The sequence below is a fragment of the Grampus griseus genome (assembly GCF_964374135.1).
Source record: "Grampus griseus genome assembly, chromosome: 19".
NCBI lineage: Eukaryota > Metazoa > Chordata > Mammalia > Artiodactyla > Delphinidae > Grampus > Grampus griseus.
In genome coordinates, this window is record NC_139013.1 from 45,880,484 (window position 1) to 45,901,021 (window position 20,538).

A 20,538-nucleotide genomic window follows, 5' to 3' on the forward strand; every position below is an offset into this window, starting at 1 on the left:
ACACATGGTAAATGCTTTATTTTCATATTAACATTAAAACATAAAACACAGAACGTGAAGAGATCCCATTGTCCGGTTTTCAAAGCAGGTACAAGGATATATACAACAAGAAAATATTTTTGAGTCTGCTTAACTCCAAACCCTCAAATGGGAAAACAACCTTAGAGCCAGGGTAAGGGAACATGGTGGGGCAGAGTCTGGGTCTACAGAGGTAATCTCTCCTGCCAGGCAGAGGTGAGTGGGGGCAGGGGCAAAGTTTTTTTCCTTTGGAGAAATCAGTCACAGTCCCAAGAATTTGCTTCTAAAACATCTAAATTTACTAGAGAAATGCAAGGATTGGTAAGACATGAGATTCTTCCAACTTCCCTAGTAATACAAGTCCCTTGGTTCCTACACTTGGGGGGATTAATCAGCATCAGCTGAGTGTACTTCAACATTAGTCAAATCCTAACCCTGCCCTGGGTTCTGCCTCTGCCAAAGACAAAGACAGCCAGGGCCTGACCACTTGCATCCTCTCTGTTATCATCAGCTGAAACCAGATGAGCTCTGCTTTTTTTTTTTTTTTATCGGTACGTGGGCCTCTCACTGTTGTGGCCTCTCCCATCGCGGAGCACAGGCTCTGGACGCGCAGGCTCAGCGGTCATGGCTCACGGGCCCAGCCGCTCCGCGGCATGTGGGATCCTCCCAGACCGGGGCACGAACCTGTGTCCCCTGCATCGGCAGGCGGACTCTCAACCACTGCGCCACCAGGGAAGCCCGAGCTCTGCTTTTTAATTCAAATCCTTTTCTGCCACTGAAGCTCTAGGCCTGGGTAGTCATTCTTAGTCATCAACATATCAAAAGGCACACCTCCTCTAGAAAAGGGGGCTCTTTCCCAGGCTCTGGAAACTGGCTTTTTGAAAGATGTCCTTAAATAGGAGGCCACTCTTTAAAAGCACAACTAGAATGTGGAACTCTGGGGAAATCTACTGCAATAACCCCTTGCTGGTAAGAAATGCTGGAAACAGTTCAGGAGTTGACTGTCAGAACTGTTTTAAAATAAAAATGATAAAATTTCTACAATTATTTAAGAAAATCACATTGTTAGCCATCCTGCTCCCAAGAACAAGGAGCACACACCTTGAGACATGTTCTGTTGTGGACAATAGTTTAGAAGAGCAGCCTTTAGCAAAGTAAACAGATATAAACTGAGCCCTCTATTGGAGAAAAGTGCAGCTCCCAAAGTTGGACAATCCAGGGCTGAAATGAAAGCTGGTGGGCATCTCCCTGCAAACCACATAGGTCTCCAACCACTATTATCTTCCTGAGAATAACTGTTTAACTAACAACACTTTTTTTTAAAGTTAGGAAGGGAGGTAAATCAGAGGAACTTGGAATCAAACATCAGTTTCACCTGGGAGAAGGATTTAACCTGGGAATTCTAAACACGCTCAAGAATGGCTCCTCACTCCAAGGGGTTGACTTTATTCAGAGAGAAACTCTTTCAAAATGGAAAAGACAAGTCCTTTTTTTGCTTTCAACAGCAGTCTGAGTAGCTTCTCTTTTGTAGGCCTCTCTTGGTTATTAGCCCCTTGCTCCTGATCTCTCATACTAGGAGACTCAAGTAAGAGCTCTGACATATGGCTCATCTTTTCCTAGTGAGAGAGACAAAGAGTGGCCTTCAAAGCATTGGCTTATATAAAACCAATCCTGAGATCCTAAGCTGGCTAGAAAAAAAAGTGAGTCTTCCTCACTGCTCAAACAACTGGTCTTGTTCCTTGACTCCCACAATGTGATGAACTCCATACACTCGGCATTAGGGAAGGGTCTACAGCTCATCAGCCACCACCATCACTGGGTTTACCAGCATCCCAGCACTGCACACCTGAACATGACTGTTCCTGCCACAAAGCAGACCAGATGTGCTCTACCACACACTTCTGTAGGGATGAGACCAAGTTACTAAAAGGTTATCAGCCCGCAAGGTCAGAAATAGATCAAATCCTTTGGAAGATTCTACAGTGCCCTCTTGTGTTCAACGAAAGATTCTTTTGCATCCAGGCTGCATCCAAGCAGCATCAGAAAGATGGTTAGTCCCTTCAGGAACATACACATTCCCAAGTCATATAGCTCAAGTGACAAGACCACTCTGGTGGGATGTCACATCCTCTGGAAATGCTTGGTGCACACACATATCCTAAATGACTTCTGGGAGGATACTCTCCGAGGTTCAGCAGTAAGTTCGATCAAAAATACTGATTCTCAACGAAGATTCATGAAGGCTTTTACCCCCAAGAAATGTATAATGTGATGGAGTACCAGTCACTGACTCTTTTGATGGACACTGCCACAATCCCAAAAGTTCTAGGCCACAGACATTAAGCACAGATCTTGCTCAGGGCTGCCAGGTGCTAACAAACAACATTTAACATTAACCAGCAGCATGTCCGACAAGTTTCAAGACCATGGTCACTCCCATCTATGGATGTGGACCATCTTCTCCGTTAAGGTAGCCAAGTAGCTGTTATGGTTCACCTGAAATGGGCAGATGTCCAAGACAGGCTGATTAGCCTGCAGTTCCTGCAGCAACGAGCCACTGCCAGCATCCCACAGCTAAAAAAGAAAAGCAGAGATAAAGGTCAGCTAGGTCCCTTCAATTCAGCTAGGGACTTGCATTCTTTATCATCACACAACTTTGAAAGCACTGCAAGGAGCAAAACAGACTGTCCCTAACCTTCACAAGGTTGCACAAAGCCAACACACCTGACACAGGTCACGTATGGCCTCACCTACTAAAATCAGCAATTAGTCTACCTGTGAGTGGATTTGAAAACCAAGCCTAGTATTCACCCCTTCAATCTATGTGCCAAGAACTCTTTTAGGGAAAGAAGGGTCAACAAGACAAAAAGTCCCTGTCTCTGCTCTCATGGAACCTATATTCTAACTGGTGCTTTCTTCTCCTTTAAAAAAATTTTTTATTGTGGAAAAAAAAGATTAAAGTAATAAAAAGTACAATAGTACAATGAGCCATCCATCACCCAGATTACTAAGCTTTTACCATACATGCTTTATTGATTTTACTTTTTTCTTTGCTGACATCATGTCATTTTACCCTTATATACATAAGTATACATCTCTAAAAAAAAAGACATTTTCTTGGGACTTCCCTGGTGGCGCAGTGGTTAAGAATCTGCCTGCCAATGAAGGGGACACGGGTTCGAGCCCTGGTCCGGGAAGATCCCACATGCTGCTGAGCAACTAAGCCCGTGTACCACAACTACTAAGTCTGCGCTCTAGAGTCCGTGAGCCACAACTACTGAGCCCGTGCGCCTAGAGCCCATGCTTCACAACAAGAGAAGCCACTGCAATGAGAAGCCTGCGCACCGCAATGAAGAGTAGCACCCACTCGCCACAACTAGAGAAAAAAGCCCGTGTGCAGCAACGAAGACCCAACGCAGCCAAAGGAAAAAAAAAAAGACATCTGCTTTAGTTTCTACTGTACAGCAAAATGAATCAGCTATACATATACATATATCCCCTCTTTTTTGGATTTCCTTCCCATCTAGGTCACCACAGTGCATTAAGCAGTCTCCTGTGTTATACAGTATGCCACATAAGGCTCTTTACATTTAAATTAAATTACATAAAAATTTTACAATTAAGTTCTTCATTCACATTAACTACTTTCAAGTGCTCACATGGCCCGTGTGACATAATTGGACAGTGCTACTCTATGGGTTCAAGGACAACACACAGAAGGCGTCGTGTGCTTCATTTTGCCTAACATCAAGAGGCAAATTATTTCTGGTTAACCCATTTACAGTGATGCAAGGGTTGATCAGTGTATTCAGGTGGTGACAGGCTGACCCCTCCACTGTAAATTCATCCTGAATTGATGAAGCTGATGCCTGATCAATTATTTTATAGAGGTTTCAGTAGCGCTTTTTTTAAAAGGTTCACAATACGGCCCATGAGACACTAGAGCTCACATAAAAAGATTGAGGTCAATCTAAAGATATTGGTATGGAAAGATATCCCAAACAGGAAGTTAAATGGGAAAGAGCAAACTATAGAGTAGTATGTATCAATAAAGTGTGACTTGTGTAAAAAATAAACTAAGCAACCACACACATACCCGTATGAGGATACATGCAATTATGGAGAACTTTGGCTCTTTGCTTTATATACGTCAGTATAAAAAACTGACAGACTACTCACCAGGGCAGAATTTGACATTTCATCCCCAGTACACACCAGGATGCTGCCATCATTCTCTGGATTTTGGAAAATGGCACTTTTGGTCAGTAGTTTGCAAGTGGGTCCCCCACGGAATGTTTGTACAGAATTGCAGGAACAGATTGGCTCTCCAGCATTATCCAGCTTATAGGACATCTCCATGAGTACACTTCGTAAGGTTTTGTGGTTTTTATCTATGAGACAGAGAAATCAGTATTGATCCATGGGGATGGTCCAAAGAAATTAACCAAATACATGAACTTGGTTACCAGTTAGTTGAGTGGAAAGGGCACAATTTTATCAAACCATCATGAATAGCTACAGAGCAAACATAACAAGAACAAAATAATACATCATAAATGAAATTCAGAACCCTAGGCTAGGATGAAGCAAGTTATCTACAATAGATTTTTGTATATGAGGGATACAATTCTGAGAATGAGCTAGCCTTTTTACGAAAATCACTGTAACTGGCCAGACCTCTGTTTGGGTTTTTGTCTTCCTTGAGGGTTCTGACTACAAGGCTTTTTCCTTCCCCAAGTCAGGACCCCATTAATCCCCGGAACTGTACATATAAAGTGAAAGCATATTATTACAGAAGGGGAAACATATACAAGTGGTTCTGCTGGGAGGCAAACAAAGGCTAGAGAACAAAATGGGATCCCCAAGCTTTCTAAAGTCATAGCAAATCCTTGGAGATAGAGGGCCTAGATGACTAAAACCAAAAGGGAAAGAAGAGTCTGCTGAAGCAGCTTCTCAGCTCAAACAAAACTTAAAATGCTTAGGTCAATCCACAACTAGCAGAAATTTAAAAGTACAAGGTTACTGGGCACTTTAATGACTATCTCTTACAAAACATCTGCCTGACCATCAATATAGCTCATCAGGAATTTAGATTCATACCTTTCAGCTAGGAAAAACCTGTGAATTTTAGCATAGTTGCTAGTCGAGGGTTGCAGTCCTGGTTCTGGAGGGCATGAGAAGTTCAGCTGGCTCGGGCCACTACAGTTGTCCGTCTACTCTTCACTTATGTTTGTTGGCCCCAAATAAGGAAGAACAGCTAATAGCCTAGAGTCTGGGCTCTCTACATGACTCCCCTTATCTGGGCCTTTCTTTTAAGTGAAATGAGGGGCAAGTAGAAAACATGAAACTGATCTAAGGGTAGCTCAGTGGCTTCAAGAGCAGGTCTCCTCATTCCACTACTGCCTTAAGTCACAGGGGCTCCTAAAGTGGCTAATTCACTTCCAAGGAGTACCTGGCCAAATATGTCCCAGTTCACACAAGTGAGGAAAAGGGAGGCAGGCTCTATGGAAGAACTCGGGGCCACTGTCCTCACTGTAGTAGCAAGAGCTATTAGTCTGTGAGGGGCTTACCAGTACCACCTGAAGGCTAGGACAAGCTCTCCTTTTCTCCCCTCTACCGATCTGCTCCCAAACAAACCACAGGTCCCACGAGGACATGCGAACAACACTCACCAGGCCTGTAGGTCACAAGACAGTGCCGGCTGCTGCTCTCTGTCTGAAAGTCTATGCAGCCCCCAGGCTCCATGGGCAGCACATGAGGCCAATGAGTAAAGCCCATTTTCAGCTCCCAAAAGGAAGCATTCTCCAAGCTTCCAGCCAACAGCCCACCATATGGAAATGCAGCCGAGGCAGCTCTGGGTATGTATGACAGGGATACCAGCGGGCATCTGAAGGGAAAGAAAGGAAATCATGCCTCACCTTCCAATACTTGGATTGCTCCAGACCCCACTACCAGGAGCCCTTGAGGACTTTCCTAACTCTATAGAAAAGGTTAAAAAACTTCTGAGGGTCACTATCCTCTGACAGCTGATAAAACTACCAACCCACTCTGCAGAAACAAAAGAGCATACATATAATATTCCACGTTCAGTTTCAGAGGAGACACCACATGCTCTAAAAGCAAAATGGACTAGGAAATTTAAAAGTACAAGGTTACAAACACAAGATCTGATTGGTGTGAAGCTTCTGGAAATGGGGTTAGCCACATACACAAGAAAAGTCAGGAAGGAAATTCAGCTTATACATCTAATAAACTAAAGCTTCCAAGCTGTAGTTGACAGACCCCCTCAATTAAAATCCAGCCTAGGGAATTCCCTGGCAGTCCAGTGGTTAGGAATCTGGGCATTCACTGCTGTGGGCCCAGGTTCAACCACTGGTCAGGGAACTAAGATCCTACAAGCTGTGTGGCACGGCCAAAAAACAAAACAGCCTAAAGCAACCACATTTTAATTCAGAAACAGGATTGTTTCTTTAGAGATTTTCTAAATGTCTTTCTGCAATCATATGACCCAGACTGCATGCCAAGAGTTCTCTCAGAAATATTAGCCTACAGACTATGTTCCTATGAACTCGTTTCTGCTGAAGCTGCCAAAGTGATCACATGGCCTGCTTTGTTTCATTTCCTTGTCATAATGAAGCTAACCTAAGCAAACTAAAACAAAAACGAATACATATTCATCCCTTGCTATTTGCTGTATTTTATTGTCTACTCTACGTGGATCCTCTATATCGATGGCAGTCACATTGTTTGCCTGGAGTTCGTATTTGTATAAACTTACATCAGTCACCTTCAGGCCCATGAACCACATCACTGAAGAACGATTCCACTCAACCCAAACGAAAAGAAGACCCCACAGTGTTGAGGCTAGGTTTCAGTAAACAATTATTACTATAGTGATATCTTTATGTTTAGATTGCTCTACCCCCCTTTTAGTACACTCTGAAGAGCCAAAGTGATGCTGGTGGCTACCCATCCTCAGAACCTGGGCCAACTTCAAAAACCTCCCAACTCTATAACTGGATTATAAATGGATAAATCATAGTAATATGGTTCAGCTGTGGATTAGGGAAGTTTTAAATCACTTTTTATTGGGCTGCTCTTTACTGATCTCTTCCTGTGTGTTAGACATGTGTCTATTAAAGCAAGACTGTGCTAACCATATTTCACAGATGAAGCTCATAACAGGCCAAGAAATGTGACCAAGGTCACACAGCTCATAAATGGTGGAGCTGGGCTCTGAACATAGATCTGATTTCATTTTGGCATGTTGGGTGAATCTGGTTATATTTGGTACCAGAACTTTCTACCATATGAACTATCATGAACACAAACTCTAAGGATGTTACTGATTCTGAAGTGAGAATAGATCAGTGGACTCAGAGAACTGCCCTCTGTTAGGAATTCTGATCAACTGTGAAACACTCTCAAAAGACAGGATTAACACAATAACAGTCTAAGAGAAAGCTGTTACCTACAGGTGGCTCCCTACCTAGCTTTCTGAGGTGCTAACTCCTGGATATGAGAGCTTGTGTTTCGAAGGTCATACAGCAGAATTGAACCGTTGACCAATCCAGCATACATGTAATTGTTTTCATCAAGACACCAGCAGCAGCTCCAGACAGGACGTCCAGTATTGTAAGTCTGGACCACAGTATTTGTCTCCAGGCTGTGGAGTTAAAAAAGACTTTTACAACTATGCATTACAAAAATCAAATACAGAAGAAAGATGTAAAGATTATCATTTTAATGATGATCCTTTAAGAACATAACCACACACCAAAACTATCTGGATTCCCAATTTCCCCTAGGGACTGCCCAGATAACTCCTTTTAATGCCAAAATATTTGTTTTGGGGGACACAGGTTTCCCTCCTGAGCTGTAAGGAAGTAAAAGAATAAGTTAAAGGGACAGATAGACAGTACATTCCCTACTCTACCCCTATTACCTTCTCCATAGCTACCTATTACACAGGTAATCAATATTTAATATTGAAAAATTAGAAAATACATATAAGAAAAATAAAAATAAATTATAATCCAATCATCCAGAGGTAGTCATTAATAACACTTTGTTATTTAACCTTTCTTTCTCCCCCTATTTTTCAACACTACTAAAATAAGTCATAGCATATAGATACACATATAACATAACGGTACATTGATTTTTGGGGTAAAATTAAGCTGAAGCATTCTTGAAAAGTCAAAAGGTATATCAGGCCTGGAGCAGGCATCATGATGTCCCTCAGATTTAGCTGCAGAAATTAAATAAGAAGCCAACTAAGAGACATCTAATCAGAACTACTTTTTTTAAAAAAATTAATTTTCATTGGAGTATAGTTGCTTTACAATCTTGTGTTAGTTTCTACTGTACAGCAAAAGGAATCAGCTATACGTATACATAGATACCTTCTTTTTTGGATTTCCTTCCCATTTAGGTCACCAGAGAGCACTGAGTAGAGTTCCTTGTGCTATAGAGTAGGTTCTCACTAGTTACCTATTTTATACATAATAGCAATAGTGTATATATATGTCAATCCTAATCTCCCAATTCCTCCCACCCCCTTATTTTCCCCCTTGGTATCCATACATTTGTTCTCTATGTCTGTGTCTCTATTCCTGCTTTGCAAATAAGATCATCTATACCATTTTTCTAGATTCCACATATATGTGTTAATATATTTGTTGTTCTCTTTCTGACTTACTTCACTCTGCATGACAGTCTCTAGGTCCATCCATGTCTCTACAAATGACCCAATTTCGTTTCTTTTTATGGCTGAATAATATTCCATTGTATATACGTACCACATCTTCTTTATCCATTCCTCTGTTGATGGACATTTAGGTTGCTTCCGTGTCCTGGCTACTGTAAATAGAGCTGCAATGAACACTGGAGTGCATGTGTCTTTCTTTTTTTTCAATTAATTAATTTATTTATTGGCTGCATTGGGTCTTCGCTGCTGTGCGCGGGCTTTCTCTAGTTGCACTGAGCGGGGGCTACTCTTTGTTGCGGTGCACTGGCTTCTCATTGCAGTGGCTTCTCTTGTTGTGGAGCACAGGCTCTAGGCGTGTGGGCTTCAGTAGTTGTGGCACATGGGCTCAGTAGTTGTGGCTCACGGGCTCTAGAGCACAGGCTCAGTAGTCGTACAACATGGGCTTAGTTGCTCCGTGGCATGTGGAATCTTCCTGGACTAGAGCTTGAACCCGTGTCCCCTGCATTGGCAGGCGGATTCTTAACCACCGTGCCACCAGGGAAGTCTGCAGCATGTGTCTTTTTGAATTATGGTTTCCTCTGGGTGTATGCCCAGTAGTGGGATTGCTGGGTCGTATGGTAGTTCTATTTTTAGTGTTTTAAGGAACCTCCATACTGTTCTCCATAGTGGCTGTATCAACTTACATTCCCACCAACAGTGCAGGAGGGTTCCCTTTTCTCCACACCCTCTCCAGCATTTACTGTTTGTAGATTTTTTGATGATGGCCATTCTGACCAGTGTGAGGTGATGCCTCATTATAGTTTTGATTTGCATTTCTCTAATAATTAGTGATGTTGAGCATCTTTTCATGGTTGGCCATCTATCTGTATGTCTTCTTTGGAGAAATGTCTACTTAGGTCTTCCGCTCATTTTTTGACTGGGTTATTTGTTTTTTTGATATTGAGCTGCATGAGCTGTTTGTGTATTTTGGAGATTAATCCTTTGTCAGCTGCTTCATTTGCAAATATTTTCTCCCATTCTGAGGGTTGTCTTTTTGTCTTATAGTTTCCTTTGCTGTACAAAAGCTTTTAAGTTTAATTAGGTCCCTTTTGTTTGTTTTTATTCTCATTACTCTAGGCGGTGGGTCAAAAAAGATCTTGCGGGCTTCCCTGGTGGCGCAGTGGTTGAGAGACCGCCTGCTGATGCAGGGGACACGGGTTTGTGCCCCGGTCCGGGAAGATCCCACATGCCGCGGAGCGGCTAGGCCCGTAGCCATGGCCGCTGAGCCTGCGCTCCACAACGGGAGAGGCCACAACAGTGAGAGGCCCGCGTACCGCCAAGAAAAAAAAAAAAAAGATCTTGCTGTGATTTATGTCAAAGAGTGTTCTGCTTATGTTTTTGTTTTTTTAAAAACAATAAGTTTATTTATTTACTTATTTCTTTTTGGCTGCATTGGGGTTTGTTGCTGCACATGGGCTTTCTTTGGTTGCGGTGAGCAGGGGCTACTCTTTGTTGCGGTGTGCAGGCTTCTCATTGCGGTGGCTTTTCTTGTTGTGGAGCACAGGCTCCAGGTGTGCTGGCTCAGTAGTCGTGGCATGCGGGCTCAGTAGACGTGGCTTGCGGGCTCTAGAGCGCAGCCTCATTAGTTGTGGTGCACGGGCTTAGTTGCGGCGCACGGGCTTAGCTGCTCCATGGCATGTGGGATCTTCCTGGACCACGGCTCGAACCCATATCCCCTGCATTGGCAGGCAGATTCTTATGCACCCCCAGGGTAGTCCTCTGCCTATGTTTTCCTCTAAGAGTTTTAAAGTGTCTGGCCTTAAATTTAAGTCTTTAATCCATTTTGAGTTTATTTTTGTGTATGGTGTTAGGGAGTGTTCTAATTTCATTCTTTTCCATGTAGCTGTCCAGTCTTCCCAGCAACACTTATTGAAGAGGCTGTCTTTTCTCCATTCTATATTCTTGCCTCCTTTGTCATAGATTAGGTGGCCATAGGTGTGTGGGTTAGAACAACTTTCTAAAAGATAAAGGCATGGAGCACACTCAGATCTGGTTCAGGGTACTTGCAGAGCATGTGAAAGATAAAATGTAGTAACTGACTACTGATAAAATGTAGTTACTGATGAGAGCAGTCATCATGGCACCCAGGACAATGAGTTCCTGGTAGGCATTTCTGTTAGGCACAACGATCCGGGAACAGACAAGGAATAAGCAGTCCCAAGCTAGTATGGTGACTCCACGGTGTCAGTACCAAGGTTCCCTCCATATTGTCATTCTACCAACTCTAGGGTGTTACTCTCATCTGCATGACTTAAGATATATTTTGTAACATATATAATTTTAAGGAGATGGAACACCACATGTTCTGTTTTGTCACCAGCTGTATCCACTTTTTAAAGCAATACATTTTAAATTCAATGAAGCTGGATCTGAGAAGACAATGCCTTAGACATCTCCCATCCCACCCCCACAAAAGCCAAGGTCATCATAACACAGATAACTAATTTCCACACTATTCAACCCTAGGCAACCTAGGGCCCATCTTCCCCACAAAGCACTCACCTGGTCAGTTTAATAGTGTTGTCTAGGGAAGCAGAGAGAAGTAAGCCTTTGGATCGACTGCTGAAAGCCAGTCCACGTATCTGTTTGCCATGCACGGGAATATACTGACTGCTTTTCATGTTGGCAGTACTCAACATCTTAACACCAAAGCCTGCCAAAGATACGAGAGAGTGAAACAGATCACTGAAAGTCAATTTAGGGCAAAGCAAACTACCATTTCAAGTAGGTCCTTTCTTCACCTTTCTTGGCATGTCTCTGGGAAAAAGCTAGTCAAACAAAGAAAATAAAAATTCCCCGGGGTTCTAATTTATCTTAAAAAATACATTCCATCCCAAATATCTATCAATAAGTGAATAATAAACCACTGTATATACATACAATGGAATACTACCCAAAAATAAAAAGAAATGAACTACTGATAGACACAATAATATGGATAATCTTTAAAAAGTTATGTTGAAAAAAGCCAGACAAAAAAAGAGTAACACTGTATGGTTCCATTTATGTACAATTCTAGAAAATATAAACTGATCTATCATGACAGAACGTGGTTGCCTGGGGATGGGGAGAGGAGGGAGGGACAGGTGGATGATGGATTACAAAAGGGCTTGAGCAAACTTTCAGGGTGATAGATATGTTCATTATCTTGACTGTGGCGATGGTTTCAGGAGTGTATACATATATCAACACTCACCAAATGGTACACCACGTTAAGTATGTGCAGTTTATTGCACGTCAATTATACTTTAATAATAAAGCTGTTGGGGGAGAGAGAGACAGAAAGACACTATTCCACCTGAACCACAGATACTCAAGATGTAGAACAGATAGTGAACAATAAAGAATGGAGATAAGTAATTTCTGTGTCAGGTGGTCAAGATATGTTACATATTCCTGAAACAGAATGAAAACAGATGACATCAAGTATGCTAATCAATGTATACCATTCCAAGAGAGGAAAAGAAAGCCAAAAACTTGTCCTTTTAAATTTGTTACTCTGTTTTCTTACAAGGTTATGATAATACATTTATTTTTACCAAGTATCTATTTTACCTGAGTTATACACAAACAAAATTTGTCAAATCCTAGATTCAAGATCACACTTCTGCTTCACTAGGGGAAAAAGTGAGAGAAAGTTTACTGTGTTTTCTCCTGAAACAGAATTAGGAGAGCCAGAGAAACAAACACAGAAACTACAGGCTTTAAATCAACAAGGGAACATGAGTATTTGCCTAGTTAATCATTAAAGGAAACAAGAGGAAATTAGCATCATCAGTCTATCAGGAAGAGCTAGCTGTGCAGTATGGAATAGACACATTAAGAAATAAAGGAACAGATCACACCCAATTTGGGGAAACAACTGGAAGAAATAAGTATTTTTCCAATTAATGGGGAAGGTTTTATATGATGATAAATCTTTTTATTAAAATCTAGAATGGGATATAGGAACATTATAAACAATCCTTTTACTTTCCCCTCAATTGGAGCCTCCTGATAGCCTCTCAACTCATAGGTAATATTAGTGAAAAGAGAAATATAAGATAATCTAGGGATTCCACCACCAATCCTATATATACCTAAGTGTGGGGGACGTAGTTTTGAAGCATTTGAATGTAACTTCTAAGTCGGGGGACAAGAAATCAGGCTGAAGCAAAGGGACCTGACAGTTGACAGAAATCATACGCTGAAGACAGCAGGAAAAACATCTACAACACTGGGCATGTGAGATTTGGTTTTCAACATTAAGACAACCTAAAATTAAGCTTGGAAAGGACACAAAAAAGAGAAAAGCAGTATAATATTAATAAAATAATAATGTTCCCAAATTCTTTTATTTGGAATTTGTCAATTTGAACACTACTGAAAATAAGCATTAAATCTTGTTTTAACTTGAATTAGAGCTTGGGGTAGTGTTTTTTCAAATATTTCTAGTCTAAAATGAACCTGTACTTTAGTGGAACGTACAGGAATGATGTTCTTATCCTTGGACAACCCACACTTCTAAGTACATCTTCTCTCACTTTACCATGGTTCAGTATCTCTACCCTTTTGGTGAACAAATTTACAGAATGACGTCAATAGACAGTACAGACATCTTTGCAGTACCCTAAAGTATCTGTATTAACAGGGAAGTGACTAGGAAAAAGTGATTTGGTGGGCTGTGGACAGTGTTCACCTACTAGTGAGTCCTGGATTCTTCAAGAAGGGAGGAGAGAAATAGAGTCCAAAAATGAACATAAAAACAGGTTCTGGGGACTTCCCTGGTGGTGCAGTGGTTAAGAATCCGCCTGCCAACGCAGGCAACACGGGTTTGAACCCTGGTCCGTGAAGATCCCACATGCCGCGGAGCAACTAAGCCTGTGTGCCACAACTACTGAGCCTGCACTCTACAGCCCACAAGCTACAAGTACTGAAGCCTGCGTGCCTAGAGCCCGTGCTCTGCAGCAAGAGAAGCCACTGCATCTCTTAAGCCCATGCACCACGATGAAGAGTAACCCCCTCTCGCCGCAACTAGAGAAACCCCACGTGCAGCGACGAAGACCCAACGCAGCCAAAAAATAAATAAATAAATGTTCCTTAAAACAAAACAAAAACAAAACCACCTGAGGTTCTGGACTATTCACCTGGAAGGAAGGAGGCCTGAGGAGAAGGCTGTGATACTACCAGGCAGCTCAGAGCATCAGAGTATGTCATGACTCGGCAGTTTCCTGTTTGAGACACTGTGAATGCCTTCTGGAAATGGTACTTGTGTTGGCTCTGGCTGGAGGACAGGCTGCTTAGGAAACGTGCTTGGGAACTCCCGGTCAGCTGTGAAATCTCACTCTGATGCTGCACAATAAGTTTTTTCAAGTCCTAAAACGAAAAGGATTTTGTAAATGTGAAGCTTTTTCGTTTGGTATTCCCCTCATACACAATTCCTTGACCTAATACAAGGATACTTCTTATCCTTTACGAGAAAATGTTAACATGAATCCTGAAGAACTGCTGCAGTTTTCACAATATTTCAACAAGCAATTGAAATAGGGAGAGCATGGAATCATAAAGCACTGAAAGTCCTTAATGGTCATTTTGTCTGAAATTCTCATTTAATTGGTAGATTCAAGGAAGTGAAATGACTTAAACAAGTTTTGATTATCAGGTGGCTGTTCAATTTTTAAATAATTCACACTGCAGTAGAATTCATCATAAAGCATGTATATAAGCCCTAATCAGAAATAAAGAGTTGATCATGTTTACTTCCTGAAAAACCTGGTAAATCCTATTCGTATCTGAGATGAAACTAAATAATATTTAGATGCCTTCTTAATTCCTACTCCAAAAGTTCTTTGGATTAGAGAAGGCAAACTTACCTGAACATGACTGTGAAGCTTAGTGCATTCCTCAGTGAGGACTTGAAGCTGGAGCCGGCACTGTGCCGATTCTAACTCAGCCTTCTTCCTTAGCATCTTCTCCTCTTCTAAGGAACTAGAGGGGGAAAGCCAGCAACAGGTGGAGATTAGAAAGGCTACAGAAGACTTCGCATCAAGATGACATAGTAAATTCATGCTATGATATACACTTTGCTGTAAATATGTCACGATAGTGAATAAAATATAACAAGTGAAAAATCTCTCAAGCCCAGAAACACTACCCAGAAACACTACAGGAAAGTAGCATGCAGGGCTGAACTCATGAGCCTACTGGGGTGGGTCTCAGTGTTGAAGTAGGCAGTGATGACTAGGAATCTGGCTCTTACTAGGGAATGGGGACCTAAAATGCAAAATGAGGGATTACAGCCAAGCTCACTGCTTGAGTTAGAGCCAAATTATAAAAGAGTAAAAATGACCTGTTAAAAGACCAAGGTTATCTACTGGATAAAAAGAAAATAAGGTACTGGTTGTTCATCAGATATTCAAATTAAAGAACACTATAAAAAGAGGCTGGACTTCCCTGGTGGTACAGTGGTTAGGAATCTGTCTGCCAGTGCAGGGGACATGGGTTCGAGCCCTGGTCTGGGAAGATCCCACACGCCACGGAGCAACTAAGCCCATGTGCCACAACTACTGAGCCTGCACTCTAGAGCCCGCATGCCACAACTACTGAAGCCTGCGCTCCACAACAAGAGAAGCCACCGCAGTGAGAAGCCCGCACACCACAACAAAGAGTAGCCCCCACTAGAGAAAGCCCGCGTGCAGCAATGAAGACCCAATGCAGCCAAAAATAAATAAATAAATAAAATTTAAAAAGAGGCTTAAGTTAAAAAGATAGAAAGTATACACTAGGCGAATGTTAAAAAAAAGACTGATTAGAATTAAAAAGGATGAATAGGCGTAAAGAGGAACAATGTGTAATGAAAGGACACATTCACCAGGAATAAAAATCATAAATCTGAATGTTTCAAAATATGAAATGCAAAAAAAGAAATTTCCACTCCAATGAGACAGGAGAGAAAAAAAGATGAAAATTAGAAAGGAAGGGATAAAGTGGCTCTTATAATTCAAGAGAACCCACAAACTATTAGAGTTCAGCAAGGCTGCTGTAGTCAAGATCAAGAAATTAGATCAACAGCATTCCCCATATACCAGATAACTGACTAGTAAATATAACAGAAAAAAATTCATTCGAAATAGCATTCTAACAACAGCAACCTAGGAATAAAGTTAAGGCCTTTAAGAAGCAAAACACAGTTATAAAAGACACAAATGAAACAGGGAATAAGTGAAAGGATATTATATAATATTCACAGCTGGAAAGACTAAATTGAAGTACTGGTGCAGGAATTAACAAACAGACCCCGGAACAACAGAGTAGTCCATTCATAATATAGAAACCTAATTTAGGATAGAGGTAGCAATGGAAATTTATATAGAAAGAACATTTCTATATAAATTTTTATTTATTAATTTAAAATTATTTATTAGTTTTTAAATTATTAATTTTAACAATTAATACAATTGTGGTCATCCATAAAACTAGATTTTAGGTAGACTAAAAACTAGTGTAAAAACTAAAGCTTTTAAAGACATTTAAAAGGGGCTTCCCTGGTGGCACAGTGGTTAAGAATCTGCCTGCCAGTGCAGGGGACATGGGTTCAAGCCCTGGTCCAGGAAGATCCCACATGCCACAGAGCAACTAAGCCCATGCGCCACAACTACTGAGCCCGTTCACCTAGAGCCCGTGCTCAACAAGATAAGGCGCCACAATGAGAAGCCCGTGCACCGGAACGAAGAGTAGCCCTCGCGTGCCACAACTACAGAAAGCCCACACGCAGCAACAAAGACCCAATGCAGCCAAAAGAAAAAATTTATTAAAAAAAAAAAAAAAAACATTTAAAAGAAGATATTATGTCTCCATGATTGTAATGTAGTAGGGACAAAAACACACAAAACGAGAGACTGATAAATGACTACACTAAAATTAAAAACTTGTGTTCAACAAAAGATACAATAGACAAGTTAAAGAGACAAACCATAAACTAGAAGATGACATTTGCAAGGTATACAACCAACAAAGAGTTGGTATAAGGAAAACAAAGAACTATAAATCAGTAAGAAACAATATATTTTGTTCAATATAAATGAGCAAAATATTTGAGCACAATGTATAGAAAAGTAGGTTCAACCGCAATTGAGGAAAAGCAAATTAAAGTAAATACTACTTCACTCCATGAAACTGGCAAAAATTAAGTCTGATAATATAAAGTAGGTGAGGGTATGAAAAAAAATGAGAAATCTCTTACACCGCTGCTGGTATATACTGGAATAGCCTCTTGGAAGAGCAATTTGACAATATCTAGTAAAGTTGAAATTACACGTACCCTATGATAAAGCAAATCCACTTCTAGACCTAAAGAAACTCACCTATCTCTCTGCAGCATGGCTTATATTAACAAAAACTGGAAACCACCTAACTGTCCACCAATACAAAATACATATAAGTAAACTCTAATTAGAGAAATAAAATATTATATAGAAATTAAAATGAATCAACTAGAGCTACATATATCAACTAGGATATGTGCCTCAGAGTATTAACCAAAAATCAAGTCTTATTAAGTACATCTCTGCACATATCCTTAATCATTTCTTTAGAAAAAATGCCTGAAGCAGAATTACTTTTAGACTTCTGAAGCATATTGCCAAAGGCCTCTCTAAATGTTTGTGCCCGTGTACATTTTTACCAGTAATACATGAGCGAACCCACATCCCTGTACTCTCTCAGTGCAGGTTCTTTTTATTTTTTTTGGCTGTGCTGCGAGGCATGTGGGATCTTAGTTCCCTGACCAGGAATTGAACCTGTGCCCCTTGCAGTGGAAGCGTGCAGTGTTAACCACAGGACCGCTAGGGAAGTCCAGTGCAGGTATTTTTAATCTTTAATGTTCTTAGAGCATATTTTATAAGTAGTGTTATTAGCATTTGTTCATGGGCTTCCAAAATCTTGATAATTTCTTGCATTGTATGACAAGTGCAAAGCCTCATTTGTGAGACTTCTTTGCAGAGTACTGTTACAGGAGGGCTTAGGGACACAAGAAACAAAAATTCTCAGTTTTTAAAAAGTATCATTAAGTCTATTCTAGTGACAAGGAGATTGAGACTTGGGAGTGTGTTCTAGATGGCCATGAATTGGCTACAAAGAGTAAGACAGAGGATTCCCTGATTCAGTGTTCACAGTGTTTAGCAGCAGAGGCAGGCAGTAAATGAATCCCTAGGGAAGAATCTGGACAGGCCACAAAAAATCCAGGCTATCTTTCTGATTGGGTCTGCTTCCCAGCCTAGGTGTGAGGTATTACTGTACGGCTAAAGGTTTCTCTATGACCTTTTATTTTTTTAATTCATTCATTTATTTTTGGTTGCATTGGGTCGGTTGCTGTGCGTGGGCTTTCTCCAGCTGTGGTGAGCAGGGGCTACTCTTCCTTGTGGCACGTGGGCCTCTCATTGTGGTGGCTTCTCCTGTTGCAGAACATGGGCTCTAGGCACGCGGGCTTCAGTAGTTGTGACTCGTGGGCTCTAGAGCGCAGGCTCAGTAGTTGTGGCTCATGGGCCCAGTTGCTCCATGGCATGTGGGATCTTCCCGGACCTGGGCTCGAACCCGTGTCCCCCGCACTGGCAGGCGGGTTTCTAACCACTGTGCCACCAGGGAAGCCCCAGATCATCATTTTTAATGCTATATGGAGAGCAAACCATGCTTCAGATGATCAGACATGTATCATAAATCACAGTGTTAGACAGATTGCCAATGATCCCCAGAGATCCCCAGTCACAGCCCAAGGAAAGCCTCAGAACCACACTAAGAGTGACTCATACCTTTTCAGAGGTGCATACAAAGAACCAAAAGCGAATATTCCAGCTAGGCAGACTCTTGCCACCTACCTTTTTGTGAGCTCCTGTTCACTAGTGTCCAAAGCTCTCAGGGTTCGGGCATAAAGGACAACGATGTCACTGTGCTTGGCTTTCTTGTTGCACTAAGGAGCCCAATGGGACACAATAAGTGTGGTTCTAGGAATCCTCCTGACTTAACATGTTGACTGTGCACATGCACAGTTCTTAACTATGGTCTTTACCTGAGGACATTTTCGTGCCTGTCCTTTGAGCCACTTAGAAATACACTTATACCCAAAGAGGTGCCCACAGCGCAATGCCGAGAGCCGGTGATCCCCAGCATTGGTCCACTGTTCCAAACATATTGTGCAAGTGTCCGCTTCTTCCTCATCCACAGAAGCAGAAGCTAGAAGAGGATTAGACTTCTGGGGAGACTGCTAGATGGAAACCAGAATACATTCAAATTAGAGAAGATGCAAAATCAGTCTTGAAGAAGATGTGAAACTCTATCAAATTAACAAAAGATACACAAAAATGATACAAACACAATTGAAAATGCCAAAGAAAAACCCCAACACCCATGAATCACTTCCCATTCTTTCCAGAATGCAATCTGGTCAAAGGTAATATAAGCCATGAAAATATTATTACCCTTTGAGCTTATAAAATTCTTGATTTTCTTTCATTCAAATGACAAAAAGGAGCTATATTTACGAAGATATTAAAACAAAACAAATCTAGAAGTGACCCAGTTAAATAACAACAGGGAATATTAAGTTTGTTATACATTGGAAATTAGGTCCATAATCAATTCAAGTAGCTATAAAATACCTGGCTCATGTGAATAAAGAAAAAAAAAATACCAGGAAAAAAAGAAAGGATATAAACAACTCACACAAAAATACAAATGGTCGGTAAGTGTTCACTTATAAAGAAATGAAAATTCAAGTAAGAGACCACATTTTTACTTTTTCATCTAATAGATGTCTGATGACACCAAGCACTGAGGGTGAGGGAGAAATGGGCATACTTACATACTGTTGCTGCAAGTAAAACTGGCACAAATTTTCCTGAGGGCAACTTGGCATTATCTATCAAAACTAAAAATACATACATCTTTCCTTTGATATAGCAATCTTTCTGCTAGAAATATATCCCATGAATATAATCACAAATATTTGCCAAGACAATAGTACAAAGATGCTCAGTGCAGCATGATCTTATTACGAAGCAACAGCAACGACAAAGAAATAAAGAAAAAGGGAACAACCATAATGTACATGGCAAGGGAAGAGTTAACTAAAAATGTATTCCTATGTAAAAACACTGTGCAGCTATTACTACCAATAAGAATGAGATTCAATTTTATGTACTGACACTAAAAGGCTCTCCAAAATGCAGTAAGTTGGGGGAAAAGGAACCAGTCCCAGAACAGGATATTATATAATCCCTCTTGTGTGAATTTTAAGATAGAACATTTAAGTGAATTCAGTAAAGTTGAAGGATACAAAATTCATCTACAGAAATCTGTTGCATTTCTACACACTAAAAATGAACTATCAGAAAGAGAAATTAAGAAAATAATCCCATTTGTGAACTACATCAAAAAGAACAAAATACTTAGAAATAAATCTAACTGAAGAGGTAAAAGACCTGTACTCTGAAAATTATAAGACACTGATGAAAGAAACTGAAGACAACACAAACAAATGTAAAGATATACTATGCTCATGGATTGGAAAAATTAACACTGTTAAAATAATCATATCCCCGCCAGGTAATCTATAGATTCAATGCAATCCCTGTCAAAATATGAATAACATTTTTCACAGAACTAGAATAAACAATTCTAAAATTTGTATGGAAACACAAAACTCCAAATAGCCAAAGCAATCTCAAGAAAGAGGAACAAAGTTGGAAACATTACACTCCCTGATTTCAAACTATACTACAAAACTACAGTAATCAAAA

At 40.7% G+C, this 20,538-nt stretch overlaps 1 protein-coding gene across 1 annotated transcript in view; it reads right to left on the reverse strand.

Moving 5' to 3' along the window:
• Nucleotides 1-20,538, reverse strand: part of RFWD3 (ring finger and WD repeat domain 3) — a 40,832-nt gene continuing 20,294 nt past the window's right edge. Inside the window, exons 5-13 of the mRNA XM_082677780.1 lie at nucleotides 18,810-19,004; nucleotides 18,619-18,710; nucleotides 14,620-14,734; nucleotides 13,894-14,122; nucleotides 11,270-11,420; nucleotides 7,508-7,684; nucleotides 5,691-5,905; nucleotides 4,198-4,409; nucleotides 1-2,592 (exon numbers count right to left, since the gene is read on the reverse strand). Of these exons, the coding sequence (XP_082533906.1) occupies nucleotides 2,449-2,592; nucleotides 4,198-4,409; nucleotides 5,691-5,905; nucleotides 7,508-7,684; nucleotides 11,270-11,420; nucleotides 13,894-14,122; nucleotides 14,620-14,734; nucleotides 18,619-18,710; nucleotides 18,810-19,004 (1,530 nt within the window). The 3' untranslated portion in view covers nucleotides 1-2,448. The remainder of the gene's footprint in view (nucleotides 2,593-4,197; nucleotides 4,410-5,690; nucleotides 5,906-7,507; nucleotides 7,685-11,269; nucleotides 11,421-13,893; nucleotides 14,123-14,619; nucleotides 14,735-18,618; nucleotides 18,711-18,809; nucleotides 19,005-20,538) is intronic.